Source organism: Lipotes vexillifer, unplaced genomic scaffold, assembly GCF_000442215.2.
Source record: "Lipotes vexillifer unplaced genomic scaffold, Lipotes_vexillifer_v1.1 scaffold394, whole genome shotgun sequence".
NCBI classification, from domain to species: domain Eukaryota; kingdom Metazoa; phylum Chordata; class Mammalia; order Artiodactyla; family Lipotidae; genus Lipotes; species Lipotes vexillifer.
The window spans coordinates 3,361,009-3,380,006 of NW_006791731.1; the positions used below are offsets into that span (position 1 = coordinate 3,361,009).

At 48.4% G+C, this 18,998-nt stretch overlaps 1 protein-coding gene across 1 annotated transcript in view; it reads left to right on the top strand.

The window, feature by feature from the left end:
• The window catches only part of TRAPPC9 (trafficking protein particle complex subunit 9), a 521,576-nt gene that overhangs the window by 131,105 nt on the left and 371,473 nt on the right, over positions 1–18,998 (top strand). The window contains exons 14-16 of the mRNA XM_007464593.1: positions 3,023–3,155; positions 5,424–5,587; positions 17,154–17,306. Of these exons, the coding sequence (XP_007464655.1) occupies positions 3,023–3,155; positions 5,424–5,587; positions 17,154–17,306 (450 nt within the window). The remainder of the gene's footprint in view (positions 1–3,022; positions 3,156–5,423; positions 5,588–17,153; positions 17,307–18,998) is intronic.

Below are 18,998 nucleotides of genomic sequence, written 5' to 3' on the forward strand. Positions count from 1 at the left end.
CCAGCCGTCACCTCACCAAAACTGCTGTCGCTGAGGCCGCTGGCAGTATTTTTCCGGCTAACTCCGGTGCCTACATTTCAGATTTTGTCCAGCTCCACTGCTCAGCAGCCTTTGGCACCGCTGCCCGCCTCCTTCCCGGGTGCGCTCGCCTGGTCGCCCTCGTGTCTCTGCCGCCTCTCCTGCCCGTCCTTCGGGGGCACTGTCTTCTTCAGCCCGACCCTTCAGTCTGCGCCCAGCTCTGTCCTTCCCTCCCTCCCTCCCCCACCCCTCCCTCCCTCCTCTCTCGTCCCCTCCTTTCTCCACCTGCCGTCTCTCGGCAGTCCCATCAGAGTCATCTGCTTTCGTGGCTTCAGGTCCCATCTCCATGCTGCTGATTCCCAGGGCCACGCCTCCTGTCCAGACCCCTTTCCTGGACCTGCACATCCAGCCTCTTCCCACCCATCTTCTTGGCTGTCTCGTGGGCACGTCACATACAGCATGTCCCAGCCGGAGCCCGTCACCTCATCCCCCAAGCTCCCCCTCCTGCCGTGGTCCCGTCCTAGTGAGGGTGTTGCCGTCTGGCCAGTTGCCCTGCCCGGGCACTGGGAGTGGTCCTTCCCTGCTCCTGTCTCCTCCTCACTGCCCCCTACAACACTGACCGTGTCATCCGCACCCTCTCCACCTCCACAGCCGCTCTGGTCTGGCAGAACAGGACCCTCTGCTAGAGTTTGTCACAGACGCCTCAGGACTGGTGTTTCTGCCCTCACTCTTTCCATATTGCAGCCACGTGACCTTTCCACAGGGCAAGTCTGGTCATGTCATCTCTGGACTGGAAGTCTTGGCGCCTTCACCATGCACTTTCCATCAGGGCTGCACGCCTTACCAGGGCTGTGGAGCCCTGTGTGATTGGGCCCTGCTCATCTCTGCCGGCTCATACGACTCCTGTCCCGGAAACACGCCATGCTTTCCTTCTGTTGGTGCGCTTCTCCAGTGCCTAGCGCAGCCTTCCTTTCCCCCTGGAGGCCGTCCTCAGCTCCCCTCCGCCGGACCGGCCCCTCCTTCATGCCACTGATTGCGGCGGCGTGTTGGCTTTTGCCTTGCCAGCCTCGTCTGTCTTGCCCGGCTGGATCCTCACACTTCGCACGTAGTAGCTCTTCGCTATTTGGTGGCTGAAAGAGCAAACATTCACTGGGAAAGGTGATCTCTCTCGAGCAGAGAGGCAACAGCATCCTAGGTGAGGGTGTGTTGCAGGCAGTGCTGAGATGGGCTGAGCCCTGGCTTGTGGGCAGTGGGGGAGGGGTGACCCAGAACGGGAGGTGGGCAGAGAAGGACTTCTCCTGACAAGTGACCCTGAGGTTTGAAGGTGAACTAGGGGTTATCCGAACGAGTGGGATGGAGAGTAAGGGGGATCCAGGCAGGAAGAACATCTGGTCCAGGCTCTTACCTACCTGGTGGTAAGAGAGAACAGGGTGCAGAGGGAGCTGGAGCGGGGCTCAGAATTAACTGGTCTAAGGCAGAGGGGTGTGGTGATGAGGCTGGGAAGGCAGACAGAGGGCCGACCCAGAGGGCCTCAGAAGTCTTGCTGAGGGCCGTGTGGGCTGCTGCGTTATTTGAAGAGAGGAGAGATACGGTCTGACGGGCGGTTCAGAGCTGCTCCAGGCTGCTGCGTTGGAGGACGGGCTGCAGGCGGGCAGGACTGGAGAAAGGAGACCAGCTAGGAAGCTCCAGCCGTAGCCCAGGGAGAGGATGTCAGACATCGGACCCCGGCTGTGGCTGGGAATAGAGCAGAGGAGACAGATGAGAGAGGAGGTAGCCAGGACCGAAAGGCTTGATTCAGAGTGACACCCGGCCGAGGACCGATAGGTCCACGCATGAGTGGTGAAGCCTCGGTGACGAGAGGTCGCTGGGACAGACTAGTTGGTGTCCATTGTTTGGGGAGCCTTATGTGTAAAGTATCACTGGACATACACGCAGGATTGTCATCACATTCTCAGTTTATTTGCAGTCACCTTCAGCAGTGGGTGAGAAAAGGAAAATGATTGATTTTAATTAAGAAACTGCAAACAAAGGTTGCCTCGTAGACAAAGCCACATCCTATCAGGTTTCATAGAAAGACAGGGTATGACAGGGCATTGTGCCAGCTGTGGGTTTCTGGGGAGGAAAATGTTCGCAAGTTAATTTAAAGGAGTCTTAGAAGGAACATACTTTAAAAAAAGGAAATGTGGGTGCCGTGAATTGGAGTTATTTTAAGTTGAGGGGCCAGTTGGAACTGGCGGAAGGTAAAGGGGAGCATTGATGAGGCTGTATCAGGTGCCAGCTTGCTTCTTGTTGAGTATGTAGCCACTTAATATGAATGCGGAAAAATTGTCACCCTAGGCATTTAGCCATCGAGTATTATTTGATTTTGTTACACAGTGAATGTTGTTTATAATAATTATCTCAGAATTTCAAAAGCCATTTTAAAGCTTTGCTTAAACAATTTCAAGTGCTTATCTAACCCATGGAGGGTTTTCTTTCCCACGGAAATTTTGCTAATCTTACAGTGTGGTACTTGTGCACATACATCGAGCAGACTTGCCGCATCACGTAACAGCTATAAAAGCGTAACTGACACTTGAACTTTCATCTCTCAACAGAAGATTTGGAATCATTTTTTTCAAATACTTATTAAGTTACATTATGTCCTGGAAAGGAATACAAACTATCATTTTCATTTTAGAGATGGATAAATTTGAAAAGCAAATTGGTAAAGGGATGAGACACTAAGTATTAAGCTCTGTGAGATCTATAGTTTATACACTGTCGCTTGGACGCAGCCAGCCTTGTGAAGTGGGCACGCAGGTGCTGCTTGCAGCTCTGCTCAAGGAAACTGAGGGTCTGGGGTTGAGCGTGGGAGCTGTGGGCGAGCCTGGCAGGCGCCGGGGCCTAAATCTCAACTCAGGTCGGAAAGGGACCCTGCGTTCCTGTCACCCCGGGGCTGCCTTGAGGCGTGGGTGTCTCATGAAGCCTTTTCAGGTGGTGAAGCTTTGCGTTTTGTCCCCAGGTTACCACACCACGGTCTTTGGTGTCTTTAGCGACTGTTTGCTGGACAATCTCCCGGGAATAAAGACCAGCGGCTCCACAGTGGAAGTCATCCCTGCTCTGCCCAGACTGCAGATCAGCACGTCTCTGCCCAGGTAGAGCACGCGCAGCACTGGGTCTGTTTGCTGACAAGAGGGGCACCTAGGAGTGCTGTTCGGTACACCTTCTGCAGGGGCCCCAAGGGTCTGAGTTAACCTGTGATCGTTGTGACCAGAATAGGGGCGAAGGGTTTCTTCGAGTTAACCAGTAGGCAGTGTGCTCTGCTTGCAGCAAACTGGAATACAGTTGAAGTGTTTCTTACCAAGATCAGAACAAAATGTGAAATTAGGCTTTGGAATCGTAATTTTGGTGAGAAACAGTTGAGGTTTTAGAGAACTTAAGAAAAAGTCTTATCTTCTAAAAAATAGTCTTTTTTTTTTTTTTTTTTTTTTTCCTTTTTTTTTATTAGAAGAAAACGAGTAAAGTAGCTGCATGTCAGCAGAAAAGTTTTCTTATTAAAATTTTCATTTATATTGATTTGGCCATCCGTGTTTTGTTGTAATCAACAAATCTGCCTGGTAGGACTCCACAGTCAAATCTAAATTTAAAATTATGGCTAAAAAAAATGTAAAAAATATTTTTTTTTTTTTTTTTTTTTTTTTTCCTTTAGCATTATAGGAAAGCATAAAGAAGAAAGGGAAATCTCAGAGTGAATTACTATTAATGCTTTCTGGTGTTTCCTTCCACTGTTTATCCATTAAAAAAATGTTTGAATAGTTGAGATCATATATTTTATATACTATCATAGATTACTTCTTGCATAAATGTATAACATTAGCTAAAAATTTCTATTTTAATTGCTTAAAAAATTACATCCTAAAGGTATCTCAGAATCTCATCACCATTCATTTCCTTGCTTTTGGAATTTGGGATTGTCTCAATTTTTGCTCATATGAATAATGCTTTAATGTTTATCCTTTGGGCTGTTTTTATAAAATGTATCTTGGTATTTTCTGAAATGTTTCAAAAGCTCAGTCACTTACTTGATGGGCCCCTTCTCAGTGCCAGCCTCGTCTCGTCCCAGCTCAGGGCTCTGATGGGTGGGACGCTGTGCTTTGGGACAGTCAGCGCCTGTGTCCGGGCTGGGCCTGCGGCCAGGCTGCATGGTTCTCTGCTTTCTCCCTCCTTCTTTTCCCACCGTACCAGAGGGGCTGGCATCCTCTTTGCTTGAGAGGCAGAGTAATTTGTGTAGGCTGTGTTTTAGTTTTCCTAAACACCTTCTCTGCAAATTCAAATTGACTACAAACAGCTTTCACTTGAGAAGGAGAGGACTGCCTGCTAAAATGTGGAAAGAAGTCATTTATAGTGAGGACGGGAGTCACTTTTCCTTCCTTGACAGAGAAAGTTTATTTCTTGACTCATGAAAAACTTTACAGGTATAAAATGCAAAGGAATTCACGTTGATTCTTTATGCTGTTATTTTCGGAAAATGTGGTTTGGATGCGCTTTTTAACCCCACCTCCCACACACGCACCTGCCTCATTGTTGGCTGGCTTTCGTCCCCACTGTGCCTCTAGAGCCTTTTCCCTGTGGTCACCGGTCCCTCCTTGCTCGGAAGTGGCTTTGCTGCCTGTGGGTTGGGGAGGAGACACCAGGGTAATGAGCACTGTGGATTGAGTGACAGTCAGTAGGACTCAGGCTGGAGCTTCAGACCAGGGCTGCAGTGCCGGAGCCTCAAGGGAGTGTCGGGCGAGGCTCGGGTCGGGGCCTCTGGTCCAGGGCCCCAGCTAACCAGTGCCGAGGACCCGTCAGCTGCCCTGGGTCCTGTCAGGAGTTGCCAGCGTTGCTCGTCGATTTTACCTGTGATGTGGAGGCTGTTGTATGTAGTTTTCATTTTTCTTCATTTTTTTCCACTTCCCATGTTATCGTTTGGAATGGTTCATTTAAGTTTTCTTCTTAAATCAGTGGATTTTCCCAGGCCATTTCTGAGCATGAGATTTAAAAAAATTTTCAAAGAGTGCAGCATGCTCACGGATCATTTGAATTAATTCATTGTTTCACTTTTGTCCTCACCATAATCCAGTCATTAAGAATTTTTTTTGCTTCACGCACGCTTGAGAAAGTAAGGCCCAGTGAGAGTGATCACGTGGATGACAGGTCAGTGACCCAGGGCGTGTCTGCATGTAGACAGCGCTCATCGTGTGGCAGTTTGCCCTTGAGTTCCTGGACGCTGGGTACTGATTCCATGTTAAAGCCAAGGCTCCCTAGTCCCTGTTTCTGAAATGTTTAAGTGTGGTGATGTGAATAATTCTAAAATGGCTATTGGTTTTCTTTGTTTTTTTCTGTGTTTCTAAAATTTATTATAATTATTACTATTATTTTAGGTCTGCACATTCACTGCAGCCTTCCTCTGGTGATGAAATATCCACTAATGTGTCAGTCCAGCTTTACAATGGAGAAACTCAGCACCTTGTTGTGAAACTGGAAAATATTGGGATGGAACCACTGGAGAAACTGGAAGTCACCTCAAAAATTCTCACCACCAAAGGTAGGGAATTTAAGTAGGTTTGACCCCAGAAATGTTTATCTTTTTTATTTGCAGAAGAGACACATTAGATAACCAGCATTCAGAAAGCCTGAAAATTTCTTCCAGTTTTGTTTTTTTTTTTTTTGGTACGCAGGCCCCTCACTGTTGTGGCCTCTCCTGTTGCGGAGCACAGGCTCCGGACATGCAGGCCCAGTGGCCATGGCTTATGGGCCCAGCCGCTCCGTGGCACGTGGGATCTTCCCGGACTGGGGCACGAACCCGCAGCCCCTGCATCAGCAGGCGGACTCTCAACCACTGCACCACCAGGGAAGCCCTCTTGCACTTTTAATTTGACACCACTGTGAAATTTTTGTCCTAATCATGCGTGAAGAACACGCAAAGGAAGATAATGGAGCACAGGATGCACCTTCATATCCCCTATGCTCTTAACAATGATCCGATCTCGGGAAGCGTATCCTGGAATGAATGAATGAAGAGAAGCATTTGCAGGTTCAGAAGCATTACCATCTAGGATCCATCCATCCAGCTCAGTGTTTTCTGTGGGTTCAACAGCCTGGGCACTCCCTCTTAAAGATAGATTCTGTTTCCTAGTTCTAAGGCACACGTAGCTTGGGTGTCATAAGACCTGTGTTAAACTTTGGCTTCACTGTTTACTTGCTATTTGTCCTTCACATGCCTCAGCTTCCTCCTGGGTAAGCAGGGGAGGTGGTCCTTACCATGAAAAGTTGTTCTAAGAATTAAGTGAGGCAGCATGCGGCAGAGGACCTGGTCTGCTTGTGGTTAGTGAGTGGTACTGATCAAAGGGGGGCTATATTGTGTGTGGGGGGGTGGGTGGGGGGGAGGGCATCGAGAGTAGTAAGTGGAAGTAAAATCAGGTCATTTAATAAAGTTAGAGAAATTATACTGTCTGGGGAGACCAAAGACAAAGAAAAAACAGGGAGAGCAAGCTGGTGGGATTTCGGGGTGTTTACATGCCTTTGACGTAGGAGCGAGGTGAGCCAGGCATCCAGTGGGAGCTTGGGCGCACCTGGGCGCTGCTGAGGACACTGCTGTCCCGGGGCTCCTGGCACTGGCGGGCCGAGGTCGCCATCTCCGTGAGGGTCTCCAGGATCGGATGCTGGGCCATGGGGCCACGGGCATTCGGCTTCAGAACTACTTTTCCAAAGTCCAGTTACACAGTCATCGTATGAGAGTGACGGCTGCCCCAAGTCCCCTCTGCCCTGTGGCATCGTAGTCATTTTATCCACGGTAGGGAGGTGGGGTGTAATGCTCTAACACCAGAGATTAATTTGTATTTCCCTGATGACCAGCGAAGTTGAACACCTTTCACGTGGTTTTGGATACTCAGGTCCTTTGTCATACCAGCGCTTTGTCCTTTTTTTCCCAGTGGGTGTTCTGCCTTCTCTCTGTCTCTGTTTCTCTCTGTCTCTGTGTGTCTGTCTCTTTCGCTGTCTCTGTCTGCCCCTCTCTCCTGACTTGCAGGGTGTCTTTGATCTTGGGTGTAAGTTCTTTGCTGGAACTGTGTGGTGTGAATATCCCCTCCTACTCTACCCGCTGCCTTTACACTCTCTCAGCCATGTCCTTGGATAAACAGAAGTTCTTAATTTTAGTATGGTTCACCTAATCATTCTTTTCTTTTATGGACATTGCGTTTTGTGTCTCTGAGTCTTTGGGGAATTTTGATGATCCTACCTTAATCGCATCCTTTCTTCCCTTTCTCTCCTATTTTCAGGAGCAAACACATATGGATTAGGTAGAAAATGCCTCCCTGACATGAAATACCTTCATCTGGTATTCTGAAGTTAATTAAATGGTTAAAGGGGTTGGTTGATGTTTGAACAAGCGAACTAACATTGAATGACAGAAAATTGCAGAGTACATAATGGTAAAAATTTTCACATCTCCTGTGATTTACCTTGCCTTCACAGCTTAGCAACTGGAAAATATCTCTTGCTTTTCTCAAATAAACCCAAATGGTAACCACGTGTCCATTATTCATTACAAACTTGCTTCTCCTTTCCGAAGCACAGATCCTCAGGGTTCTCCTTTGGAAGCCCCTGCTGTCCCCGCGCCCCAGGCCCCGTATCCCTGGCCTCTGCCCCAAGCTTCAGCCTCAGCCACCTCTCCCCTTAAACTCTCGTCACGCTGACCGTTAGGAACTAGTTTCAGTCTCCTCGACGTTCGTGCTGTCTCTCTAAACTTGAGGATAAACCATCTCCTCTCACTGGGAGCCGACTTGCTAACTTCTGTTCCTGCCTTTGCCTCCTCTTCTGCAGTTAACGTATCCTGGGGTTTCTGCTTCGTGGTCACTCTGGGAAGCCTTCCTAGATTGGGTGACTGGGGCCCCTCTTTGTTGTCTCAGAGGCCCGGGTGACTTCTGAGGAGCCCCTTTCATTCCGAGTTGTCATTGCTTGTGTTCTGGTCTCCCTCCAACCAGGTGCGAGTCTCTCAAAGGCAGCGAGTGCGTTCCCCTGCCTTTGGTGTTCTTACGCTTTTGAACTCTTATGGGACTTATTCTTTGTATCAGCCATTCCCTCCCTCTCCAATCTTTCATTATAAAAATATTCAAACATACAGAAGAGTGGAGAGAATTTTACAGCAAACACTGCAAACCCACCATCTAGGTTCTGTAACGTTTGGCTATCCATCCTCCTATCCATCCATTGATCCATCTTGTTTTTTTTGCGTCATTCAAAATAAGTTGCAGATTTCTGTGCATTTTACCCGTTAATACTTTAGCATGCATATCATTAATTAGACTTCAAAGTTTGTTTACTTTTCTTTGGTAAACAGTATATGGGGTGAAATACACAAACCTAAAGTTACCATTTGATAAGTTTTGACAAGTACGTGTCTCACCCAAACTCTTATCAAGATATATCACAGACCATTCTCATCACCTCGGAAAATCCTCTCATGGCCCTTTCCAGCCAATCCCTGCCCAGCCTGAGAGGTGGCCACTCTCCGTATTTACCTGGGCAGCCCTCGCTCATCGTTTACTGGCAGTGATGTGGGAGGTTGGAAACGCTCGTGGGAACCCGGCAGAATCCCTGGAGAAGCCTCTGGGGCTGGGTCCTTCCAACACTGTCAGCAGTCACCTTCTCGCCCAGCTCTCAATTTAGCCTCTTCGAGGGCAGGGGGTCAAGTATTATTACCCTCGCTCTATGGATAGGGAAGGTGAAGGCCGAAGAGGTTAAATGACAAATCTGGGATCACACAGCTGGTTCCATCATGTATAGCACGGGCTGGCCACTCGAAACAACACGTTTGCAAGTGAAAAATTAAAGCTGTCATTCTTTTTTTAATTCTCATCCCGAGCTGCCATACGTTTACATGTGGAATTAAAGTAATGAAAATAAACCATCTGCTTCCAAAATATACAAAGGGAATAATCCCTGTCACTTATATTCTGCAGTAACTAAAAAGCTCTCAGTATCAATAAATGATGGAATATAAATGTGAAGACGGGACAATGTCTTAAACCGGGAACGTGAGTGAGCTCCCCGTGAAGCTCTTCCACAGGGAATTAAACGCTGCCTCCTCCGGGGTCCGTGTTATTTTCTTCGTAGTGCTGTTAGGGTTATTTTATGTCTCAGCAGTAATAATAACTTTTACTTTCTAGCACTCACCACATGCCAGCTGAGTGGTATTTCAGGTAGTTTTTTCTCATTAGGTAAAAACGACACCTGTAAGAGGTCCTTCTGGGGTAGGGGTGGTCTGTTTACCTCACTACTGCAGCGCCGGGGCCCGGGAACTAAGAACAGCGCTTGTCACAGAGGAGGTGCTGAGTGAACCCGGTGCGAGTTCCCACCACACAGGTTGCTGTGCGGCTGGCGCGTTAATGTAGGACACAGGAGCGCTGAGGACGACCCTGAGCACGAAGTGCCCACATCTTGCCTGCTCCGAGGGCGCTGACTTCTCTCGGTGTGTTCTGCCTGCAGGTGGTCTGCGTGCGCAGGGCCTTGGCCGCGTGGGAGGCCTGCCTGCGAGCCCCATGCCTTCTCCTCTTCCTGCTGCCCATCAGGGGCCCTCGCAGGTCTCTGGTCATGCCCTCACTCCCCTCTGATTGACCCCCTTTTCTTCAGATAAAGAAAAGTTTCCTGTTGTGCTTTTTTTTTTAAAGATGTTGGCTGTGAGTTTGTCACATATGGCCTTTATTATGTTGAGGTAGGTTCCCTCTGTGCCCACTTTCTGGAGAGTAATTGTTTTCGTAGGTCCTTTTCTTCTCTTGTGTTTCCCACTTAGAGAAGTTCCTTTAGCATTTGTTGTAGAGCTGGCTTTGTGGTGCTGAATTCTCTTAGCTTTTGCTTGTCTGTAAAGCTCTTGATTTCTCCATTGAATCTGAATGAGGTCCTTGCCAGGTAGAGTAATCTTGGTTGTAGTTTCTTCCCTTTCATCACTTTAAGTATATCATGTTACTCCCTTCTGGCTTGTAGAGTTTCTGCTGAGAAATCAGCTGTTAACCTATGGGAGTTCCGTTGTATGTTATTTGTTGTTTTTCCCTTGCTGCTTTCAATAATTTTTCTTTGTCTTTAATTTTTACCAGTTTGATTACTGTGTGTCTCAGCGTGTTTCTCCTTGGGTTCATCCTGTATGGGACTCTCTGTGCTTCCTGGACTTGGGTGGCTATTTCCTTTCCCATGTTAGGGAAGTTTTCGACGATAATCTCTTCAGATATTTTCTCTGGTCCTTTCTCTCTCTCTTCTCCTTCTGGGACCCCTATAATGCGAATCTTGTTGCGTTTAATGTTGTCCCAGAGTTTTCTCATGCTGTCTTCATTTCTTTTCATTCATAGCAGTGAATTCTGCCATTCTGTCTTCCAGGTCACTTATCCGTTCTTCTGCCTCAGTTATTCTGCTGTTGATTTCCTTCTAGTGTATTTTTCATTTCAGTTGTTGTTCATCTCCGTTTGTTTGTTCTTTAATTCTTCTAGGTCTTTGTTGAACATTTCTTGCGTCTTCTTGATCTTTGCCTCCATTCTTTTTCCGAGGTCCTGGATCATGTTCACTATCATTATTCTGAATTCTTTTTCTGGAGGGTTGCCTATCTCCACTTCGTTTGGTTGTTTTTCTGGGGTTTTATCTTGTTCCTTCATCTGGTACATAGCCCTCTGCCTTTTCATCTTGTCTGTCTTTCCGTGAATGTGGTTTTTGTTCCACAGGCTGCAGGATTGTAGTTCTTCTTGCTTCTGCCGTCTGCCCTCTGGTGGATGAGGCTGTCTCCCTGTTGTGTTTTTCTCCTCCATCTTCCTTGCTTTCCTGTCTTGCTCTAATCCCTGCTCTTACAGACTCACGGAGTGAAGTAAGTCAGAAAAAGAAAAACAAGTACCGTATGCTAACACATATATATGGAATAATAAAAGAAAAAGGTTCTGAAGAACCTAGGGGCAGGACAGGAATAAAGACGCAGACGTAGAGAATGGACTTGAGGACCTGGGGAGGGGGAAGGGGAAGCTGGGACGAAGTGAGAGAGTGGCATGGACATATATACACTACCAAGTGTAAAACAGATAGCTAGTGGGAAGCAGCCGCATAGCACAGGGAGACCAGCTCGGTGCTTTGTGACCACCTAGAGGGGTGGGATAGGGAGGGTGGGAGGGAGGGAGACGCAAGAGGGAAGAAATATGGGAACATATGTATATGTATAGCTGATTCAGTTTGTTATACAGCAGAAATTAACACACCATTGTAAAGCAATTATACTCCAATAAAGATGTTAAAAAAAAAGAAGAAAAAAAATCCTTTTGCATTTGTAGTATATGGTAGGGATCAGGGACACTTAAGAGACACACAGACCTTTGTGGGACTCTCAGGGGTCTGAACTACCGTCTGGGCACTTATGAGGCACGTGTGTTCCCCCATCACAAGCTCCTGACCTGGAGCTGAGCATTTACAATCCACCCATCAGGACAGGGATCACCCCCCCATGTCATGGAGTGATTCTAATTTCAGTCTGTTTGTGAGCACGTCTCTATTTGTAGGTATTCAAAGAGCCAAACTTCTGCCTTTACTTAAGTAATCATAAATTTTATTATAATTAAGCCCAAATTGAGATGAATTTATTGTATTTGCTTTTCAACAAATCTGAGATACCCGTGAGTGTGTGTACAAACACAAATATACGCATACCTGTGTACATAAATACATATACACATCCCTTAATTTCTTTATACTTCCAGCTTAATTTTTTGACAAAAAGCAATGGCTCCATGTGGGTATAATGAACAGCTCATAAGTGTTTTGACTGAGGTGCTGTTCCCTGCTGCTTCCTGCTCTCATCAGCATTGTGGCAAAGTCTGCAATTAGAAGCATAAATGAAAGGTCCTGAAATGTTGAAGGTCAGCAGCAGTTACGACGCCTCTGGTTGTCAGTGTCACATAACCAGCATGACTTGGCCGCATGAAACGAAGCTCTAGCATTAAAATAATGACTGTTATTTCTGAAACAAAATTCCACAGGGGGGAAAATTAGTGACATATGCTACTCTCTTGGTTTATGTTTATCTTGTTATTCCTGATAGCTTATCATTATATAGGATTTTGAAAAGCCCGTCTGGACTTTCCATTTTGTAGCACAGTAATGAAGGAAAGAACCAGAAAGGCCCACTTTTGAGGCGTAAAAACGTATTAGATCCGGCAATGAAGCTGTTCGGCTTTTCTGTCCCGCTGCAGCTGGAGAAGAGTCCGTGGGCTGTGAATTCCTCTAAATACCTTAGTTGTTTGGCCGCAGAAGGTGAATAAGCTGCTCCCCACGGGTGGACTTGCCTGTTGTCTGAATGTGTCACTCTTAAGCCACGGAACTTAACACAGAAATAAGCAGTGCGGCTAGCACCCTTTCTGAGTGTACCCTAAGCTTGGAGGCAGTGGGTTACTGAACACAGGACTTTGAACCTTATTTAGCTACTGGCCTTTTCTGGGGCTGGGGGTGGGGGTTGGGTGGCAGTTTTCAGGTGTCTTCTTGAGCTGTGCCGTTTGCCTGCGCACGTAGCGGGAGCAGCCAGCGCGGTTCCACGTGGCTTGCGTTCTGCCCTTGACCCTTTCCTGTTGCTCTGCTGTTCCCTCTGTCAGGGCAGGTGGTAGCACGGGCTGTCTTCAGCCGGTGGTGACTTGAGAGATGGGTTTTGGGAGTCGGATGAGTTTGGCTGCCAGCCCCTTGCCGTTAGTGATCCCCTGCGTGGCTGCCCTGAGCAGGCCGCTGAGTGCTTGCGGGTTAGCGTTGCAGCCTGGGCACCCCTGGCCTGCTCTCATCTGGTGATTCCAGAAGGAGTGGTAGTGCCTCTGGGGTGCCCAGCACAGTGTCTGGCACGTGGTGGGTGATGGGTACCTGCTAAGTTCCCTTCCCTTTAAGTGGGGAAATGAGCTGCTGCTTCTGCTTTGAGATAGCTGCACCGGGGGAGTGTCTGTGGGGCTGGGAAGCCAGCACTCAGCGTGGGCGGGGCCAACTTGAAATACACAAACTCACGCTGCGCCTGAGGCAGGCAGGTACCTGGGTCCACGTTTCCTGGGTTGATCTTTCCTTGAGCTGTTCAGAAGCCATCTTAGCTTTCTCTTTGCTGTCACATTTTTCCTGGAATGGTGAAATTTAACGATCCCCCAGATGAGCAGGGGTGTTCTGGCATTAAACCCTGCTCATCACACAGCGAACGAAAGCAGAAGAGATGAGATGGTGAGAAGCAGCCTGGGAGACCGTGGGCAGCTCTGACAGTGGGGAGCTTGCTGGCTCCTCTGTCCCTGGCCACCCAGGGGGAACCTGTTAGCTGACTGATTCTCAGGACCCAAGGGGCTCGCTAAGGAGCCCGCTGAAGGCCCATGAAGGAGTTAACACTTGGCCTCCCTGCCAAGTTTTCTAGTCTTTTTTCGAGTTGCTTGTGTTATGGCATTTTTATGTAATTCTTAAAACACACACACACACACACACACACACACACACACACACACACTTAGTGGCAATACAGGGCAAAACCTAAAAAATAAATCTCGTAAAAAAGCGGTTCTTTTCCTTCTTAGCACGGTCAAAATGTACAAGTGTCTTGGGGAAAAAAGACTCAATTTCTTCAATGTCTCCTGCAGTGTTCATGCCACACCCCGCCTGCACGTTTGGGTGAGGACAGAAGCAGAGGAGAGCCGGGAGGAGGTGGCAGCGCCGCACGGGGTTGCTGGGCCAGGCACTCCTGGCAGAGGGGGCAGCACGTGTGGGTGGTAGTAGGGGCACAGCGAGTGAACGTGGGGAAGGGGAGGAGGAAAGGCAGGGGTGAATCCGGACTGTTCTTCCCAAGGCATTTCAGTCCTGTCAGGACCCACGTATGATGGTGCAGCAGGAGATGTGCTGAGAGCCCTCACCTAGTTTCTGCCCATCCATGGGAACAGGACTGAATGAGAGCCCGGGTCTTGGCGCCTAGGTTTCAGAAGTAGCCCAATAGAAGCTTTGGGAGGGGGGCCTTTGCGGGGCCTCAGTATCTTGGCCGGTATTGCCATTTCATAGAAAGGTTGGCCAGAGCTGCTGTGGCAGATGGAGAGGCTGTTTAAAGAAGTTAGCACGCACTGCTATAGTCCTGGGGCTTTGGGATCTGGGCTTCCAGCAAGCAGGGCCCGAACGGTTTTCTGCCCTGGCTTCATGTCGCCTGGTATGTCATATACCCTTCTATCCCAAATTAATCTGTGGGATTGAAAAATAAAGACAAAGAATGTATTAACCTGGTTCACACATACTTATAGAATGTGAGTTACTGGGTCATCGAGAGGATTTTGGTACCGTTAGTGCTTTGGGAGGGAAGGCAGTAACTTCCATTGTGGAGTCGGATGCTGGCAAAATACCCAGAGAGTAATATATCCATCAGGACTAGAGTTCAGGTCAGTTTGTAAAACTTAATCAGTCGAGGCTCCTGCCACATACTCAAAAGTAAAATAATCGCCAGCAAACATCTAGAATCTGTGTGTTCCGTACAGTATTCATTCTATAGGAGGAGGGTGATAAGACCAGCGTGTATGTGAGGAGTTTTGAGTGTAACGTCCATTAAATGCGTCACATGCACAGGAGGGTGTGTAGACACATACATGCCAAGTCCAGAGTCATCCCCATGGGTCCCACTGCTCTTTAACCTGCCTGGCCTCTCCTCATCTTCAGGTCTGGTCTGATTAGCAGTCTCTCCCGGAGGTTTTCCCTGGATCTGTACTTACTGTCAGGTGCCCAAGTATCCCGGCCTACAGTGATTAACCGTTCACGTTGTCCTTAAATCTTACCTCCCAGGAACCAGCACTCTCAACAGTCCCATCATCCTTTTCCCAGCTGCCCCTCTGTTTTTAGATCATTCTGAAATAATGTAGTAATATCAGTCTATTAAAAAATCTGAACACCCTATAAACTAGTGGAATTGGTGATGCCACCGTGCACCGGACACTTAATTGAGCACCTATTGTGTGCCAGGTCCTCTACTTCCCAGCTGGCTGACCTCCAGCAAGGACGTGCACTTCCTTGGTTTCCAAGGGGCGTATTGACCACAACTCCGCTGGGTTATTGTGAGGATTAAGTGAGATAACTCACATGTGGAAAGTGTCTGGTGTTCAATGAATAACTAAGTAAATAAATGAATGTGATGTGGTTTCTAAACACCTCTCAAGGACGCCTCCCCTGATCTGTTCCTATTTAAGGATACCCTGAGGATAAATGTGCTCTGTTAGATGTGTTCTGATTGGAGCTCAGCCGGTTCTGGAGGGAGCACACCCCGGACAGGAAGACATGCACTTATTTTGCGTTTATAGCACAGTCTGGCCTCGTGTTCTTGCAGTTAGCAAGCCTCACAGGTCTTTCTTCTTCAATATGAACCCGATCAAGCTCTCTGTCTTCCACTGGACTCTTGCAGTGTTGATTTCTGGGTCCCAAGAGGGTGACTTTATTTTTTAACCCTACCTTGATGTGCCTTCATGCAGGAGGTGAATGTCATGGCTCTAGAATCATTTGGATCCAGAATTCTGGCACTTTTCCCTAGTTTTGGACCATGGGCAAGTTACTCTCTCTAGGTGTCCGTTGCCTTATTCTGACGGAGGGGATTTAGCACAGAGAGTCGGTTTGTTTAAAGGGAGGTGGTAAGGTAGCCCAGAGGTGGGAACAGCAGCAGGTTGCTCCCCTGTCTGGGACTGAGGGACAGCCGGAGGGGGGATTAGCGACGCGGATTAGGGGACTGAGAAGTACACTGGGAAGGCCTCCTGTTGACCTCGCTAGTGTGGAGGGATTCCCGCCCCAGGGCCAGGAGGATGGACGCACACGTAGTGCCCGATGCTGGATGGATGGGATCACAGTCCGCCATGCAGGGGACAGAGGGAAACCAGAGGCCGCGGGGAGGCAGGCTTTGTAGTGTCAACGAGGTGGGGTGTCCCCTGGTTCCCACAGGGGGCTGTGCTTGGCTGGCAGGGAACTGAAACCCGCCCTCAGGGCTAAGCGGGAGCTTCATCTGGTCCCCGGGATAAGGAGGCTTGTTTGTCAGGGGACCGTATCCCCGGGAGCAGAGTCAGGAGCAGAACTTGCAGCGAGGTTGTTCCAGGCCCTCCTGGTTTCACCACATGTCAAGGCAGTGCTAATATTGGACTTGATTCTAGGCCTTAAACACCCGTTCCTCCCGGTCTGTAATGAAGCAGGGATCGTCTGGCAGGAGGGGGAGCCACACAAGTGACACAGCTGCTTCCAGATTCACAACCGGTGCCCACCCCCACCCCCCACCCCGTCTCCTTCCTGGGCTCCTTCCTTCTCTCAGCATATTTCAGCTTTAGTGTATACAGTGCTTTACAGACACCACTTAGTTTAATCTGTAAAACAGCCCTGTGATGTAGGAGTTGTCACCCCCACTTCATACATGAAGAAATGTTGACGTGGACGAATCATCACTCCCCATCCAGCTCTAGGTGGTCAGAGTCAAAAAGGTGTCAAACCCAAGGCCGTCTGACTCCGCAGAGCTAAGGCCCCCACCCCGCCCCCCAAAAGGCCCTTTCTGATTTTGTGTTCCCTGTTTCCTGAAGAGTGTCTCTCTCCCACTAAACGTGGATCTGTTCCTCTTTAAGGCGATAGAACATAGAAAGTACTGGTTGAGCTCTGACTCTGTTCATGAGAACAAGAGTGCATGGCTCTTGTTGGGGAGAGAAAGCCGCTCCACGGGGCCAGTGCTCATAGGCACAGGCCTTGGAACAGCCGTGATTCTGGAATTCTCTGGTACTTTGATCCATCCCTTTTTTTCTTTTTTTTTTTTTTTTCTGTGGTACGCGGGCCTCTCACTGCTGTGGCCTCTCCCGTTGCGGAGCACAGGCTCCGGACGCGCAGGCTCAGCGGCCATGGCTCACGGGTCCAGCGGCTCCGCGGCATGTGGGATCCTCCCAGACCGGGGCACGAACCCGCGTCCCCTGCATCAGCAGGCGGACTCTCAACCACTGCACCACCAGAGAAGCCCAGATCCATCGCATTTTCAATGGTTTGCATCTTTCTTTGCTTTTGAAGGTGCATCCGAATTTTCTAGGGGGATAGCTAAATCTCCTGCTGCCTCAGTTGCATCCTCATTATCACCTTTATTACTGTCATTGTAGAAAAATTATATGGTGACTTCCTGAGCTGGAAACTAGAAGAAACCCTTGCCCAGTTTCCCTTGCAACCTGGAAAGGTGGCCACTTTCACCGTCAGCATCAAAGTGAAGCTGGATTTCTCTTGCCAGGAGAATCTCCTCCAAGACCTCAGTGATGGTAAGTTCCTCCCCAGTTTTGGTCAGCACATCGCTGTCCCCAGTCACACGGTAGCGATCACCATGCCTCGAGCCCCGCTGCTCTCTCGGTAACGTGCTTGTCGTTCATTAGCTCTAGCGGCTTGAGACTTCTCCTGGGCACGTACTTAATGAGTGAGTTACTGTGCACAGGGAAAGTAATAAAAGTACTTTTCAGTTGAACGATTTCTTAATTCACACTCTTTACTATTTTGTGCTCATTTGCCAGGAGGTCATCCTAAATTAGTGGAATGTAGGAATTACTGCATTTTTTCTTCAAGCATAACTGCTGTGATCCCTTAGACATCTAATTAGCTGTGATTATGAAGTTCTCCTTCAAAGTCTAATGATTTCTATAAGGAAATGGAGTGTGGAGAAAAGTGAGAATTTATTTTTGTTATAACATTAGGACTAGCTGATTAGGGGTAAGATTCCATAGATTAATTATGTCCGATTATACAGCATGCATTCATACTTTCATTGGGAGTCACCATGGGGTGTGTTAGTTAGCTCAGGTTGCCACAAGAGAATACCACAGACAGTATGGCTACAATTACAAACTTCTTTTCTCATAGTTGTGGAGGCTGGAGGTCTGAGATCAAGGTGCCAGCATGGCCAGGTTCTGGTGAGGGCCCTTTCCTGGCTTGCACACAGCTGCCTTCTCACTGTGTCCTCACGCTGCAGAGCGGTGTCTCTTCCCCTTCTTAGAAGGACGCCAGTTTTATCAGACTAAGGCCCCACCCTGTGGCCTCATTTAACTTTTGTTACCTCCTCACGGGCCCTGTCTTCAATTATAGTCACAGTGGAGGTTAGGGCTTCACCATATGAATTTGGGGGGCCACATTCAGTCAAAGGGTGTTATTGGAGACGGTCCACGGATTCTGTTACTAGAACTTAGCAACTCTGTGACTTTGACTTCTTTGTGCCTTAATCTGATAAGATGACAGTAATACCCATTTCTACAGTTGTTGTGAGGATTTGCCCTTCACCTGGAACATGGTAGGGGTCAACAAGTGTTAGTTATATCTCCCCCACCCACCATCACAGATTTATGGCATTACAAGACATTTAACCACCTCTTATTAGAGACAAGCACTTGACCGGGCTCTTGGAAAACAGAGGTGAATGAGTCGAGGTCTTTCCCCTGGGCAGTAGTAATAACAGCAGCTGACATTTAAGAGGTGTGCATAGATCAACTCACTGAACCCTCACAGCAGCCCTATGAAATAGGTGCTATTAATAGCTCCGTTTTACAAATAGGGACAGTAAGGCATAGAGAGGTTGTACAGTTTTTCCAAGGTCACACAGCTAGGAAGTGGCAAAGCTGGATTGTGAAGCCAGGCAGCCTGACTCCAGAGTCTGTCCTCGGAACTATTCTGTGGCCTGTTGTTGCCCAGAGGGTCAGCCAGAAAAATAAATATGTGGTTGGAACACCCTGAGACTCAGGGGTGTAACTGAGATGCAGCTCACTTTGTCAGTAGGGTCCTGCAGGGAGGGCCTCCCAAAGCTGGTGTGTGACTTGGGCCTGAATTGCGGAGTATCCTAGAAGAAGAAAAAAACCTGTGCTCCACAGGCCTTTCAAGGAGCAGCAGGTACCGAGGCCCGGAGATCTCTGGCAGGCCCGGTGATGCAGTGGGATTCACCTCCAGAGACTAGATGGACATACGTGTGGACG